Source organism: Penaeus chinensis, chromosome 37, assembly GCF_019202785.1.
Source record: "Penaeus chinensis breed Huanghai No. 1 chromosome 37, ASM1920278v2, whole genome shotgun sequence".
NCBI classification, from domain to species: domain Eukaryota; kingdom Metazoa; phylum Arthropoda; class Malacostraca; order Decapoda; family Penaeidae; genus Penaeus; species Penaeus chinensis.
In genome coordinates this window covers 26,815,668-26,817,699 of record NC_061855.1, presented here as the reverse complement: position 1 = coordinate 26,817,699, position 2,032 = coordinate 26,815,668, and the positions used below count along the sequence as shown (strand labels likewise).

Below are 2,032 nucleotides of genomic sequence, written 5' to 3'. Positions count from 1 at the left end.
TGACGTGAAGGCTGGATGACGTGAAGGCTGGATGGCATGAAGGCTGGATGACATGAAGGCCGGATGACGTGAAGGTTGGATGGCATGAAGGCTGGATGGCATGAAGGCTGGATGGCATAAAGGCTGGATGACATGAAGGCTGGATGACATGAATGCTGGATGACATGAATGCTGGATGACATGAAGGCTGGATGGCATGCAGGCTGGATGACATGAAGGCTGGATGACATGAAGGCTGGATGGCATGAAGGCTGGATGACATGAAGGTCGGATGACGTGAAGGCTGGATGACATGAAGGCTGGATGACATGAATGCTGGATGACATGAAGGCTGGATGGCATAAAGGCTGAATGACATGAAGGCTGAATGACATGAAGGCTGAATGACATAAAGGCTGGATGACATGAAAGATGACACGAAAGTTCGATGACGCAAAACGTGGACATTAGATCTAGATGACAAAAAGGTATGACATGACTGACATGACACCTGGACGTAGCTGAGCCTGGACGACACAAAACATGAATGGCAAGAATCTTGAGAAACAGGAAACTTGTATGGTGTGTACGATAGACAGGAAGCTACGACATGACACGTGTATGACTCGGTTCATGACATAAAGCATCAACGATAGACATGAATATGATGGTGATGGTGATAGTGATGGTTATAATGATGGTGATAGTGATGGTGATAGTGATGGTTATAATGATGGTGATAGCGATAGTGATGGTGATAGTGATGGTGATAGTGGTGGTTATAGTAATAGTGATAGTGATAGTGATAATGATGGTGTTGATGACGATGACCGTGACGACGATGGCGATCGACGATGAGACGATAATTATAATAAAAATGATCATAATACTCACTTTAATATCAACGCCAGCAAAATAATCATAATACTCAAAACAAAAAATGAAAAATAATAACACAACAAGAATAAAGTTACGTACACAAAATGGCTGTACGTACATACGTCTTGTGGGAAAAAAAATAATAAATAAATAAATACACAAATAGATAGAGAAATACGCTCCCTAAAAATCTGTAAAAAAAAAAAAAAAAAAAAAAAAAAAATATTACACATTTCCTATCCTTAATTATCCCGCACTTAAAAAAAAAGAAAGAAAAAGACGAAGAAAAAAAAAAAAAGGTCAAAATTAAAAAAAAAACGAGACGTAATAGAATATAAAGACCTCTAGTCAAGCGCCGGAAAAGAGGGATCTACGCTCTAATAAAGTGATCAAAGAGATTTTTAATTTCGAAACACGAGTCATCACGTGTTCAAAAAAAAAAAAAAAAAAAAAAAAAAAAAAAAAACTCGGGCCAAGAAAATGCAATATACCATCTAAGCACGTAAGCTCTCTAATAGTCTATATTTAGTTCCAATTTACCCACTAACTACGCGTGTTGCTTATCCTGGGGGAAAAAAGAACAAGAATGCAATCTTTCTCTCTTTCTTGTCGCTCGTTCTATTATCTCTCTCTCTCTTTCTCGTTCTCTTTCTCTTTTTTATTCTTTCTCTCAGTCTTTTTCTTTCTCTCTGTCTCGCTATCTCGCTGTCTCTCTCTCCCTCTTTCGTTCTTTCCCTTTACTCTCTCCTCTCTCTCTCTCTCTCTCTCTCTCTCTCTCTCTCTCTCTCTCTCTCTCTCTCTCTCTCTCTCTCTCTCTCTCTTTCTTTCTCTCCTCATTCGCCTTCTCCTTTTCCTTCTCTTCCCTCTCTCTCTCTCTTCCACTCCATCTCCACCCTCCCCATTTCCTTCCCCTCTCCTCCTCCCCCCCTCACCCCCCCCCCTCACCTCCCACCCTTCTTCCCTCTTATCCTAAAGTGGATATTTTTTTTTTTTTTTTTTTTTTTTTTTTTTTTTTTTTTTTTTTTTGCATGAAGGCCGCCTCATGCGCCGACTTTGTAATCAAGGTCAGGGAATGAAGACACCTTAGGTCATTTACCTCGCTTTTTCTCTCTCTCTCTTCTTCTTTTCCTGTCTTCCGCTTTTTCTTTTATGTTTTAAAAATACTTAAAAGGAG

General features: G+C 39.7%; 1 protein-coding gene across 1 annotated transcript in view; it reads right to left on the bottom strand.

The window, feature by feature from the left end:
- LOC125045361 (dynein heavy chain-like) overlaps window positions 1–374 on the bottom strand; it is an 816-nt gene extending 442 nt beyond the window's left edge. Inside the window, exon 1 of the mRNA XM_047642567.1 lies at window positions 1–374. This exon is cut by the window's left edge and continues 442 nt beyond it. Within this exon, the coding sequence (XP_047498523.1) occupies window positions 1–374 (374 nt within the window).
- Between the last annotated feature and the right edge of the window lie 1,658 nt (window positions 375–2,032).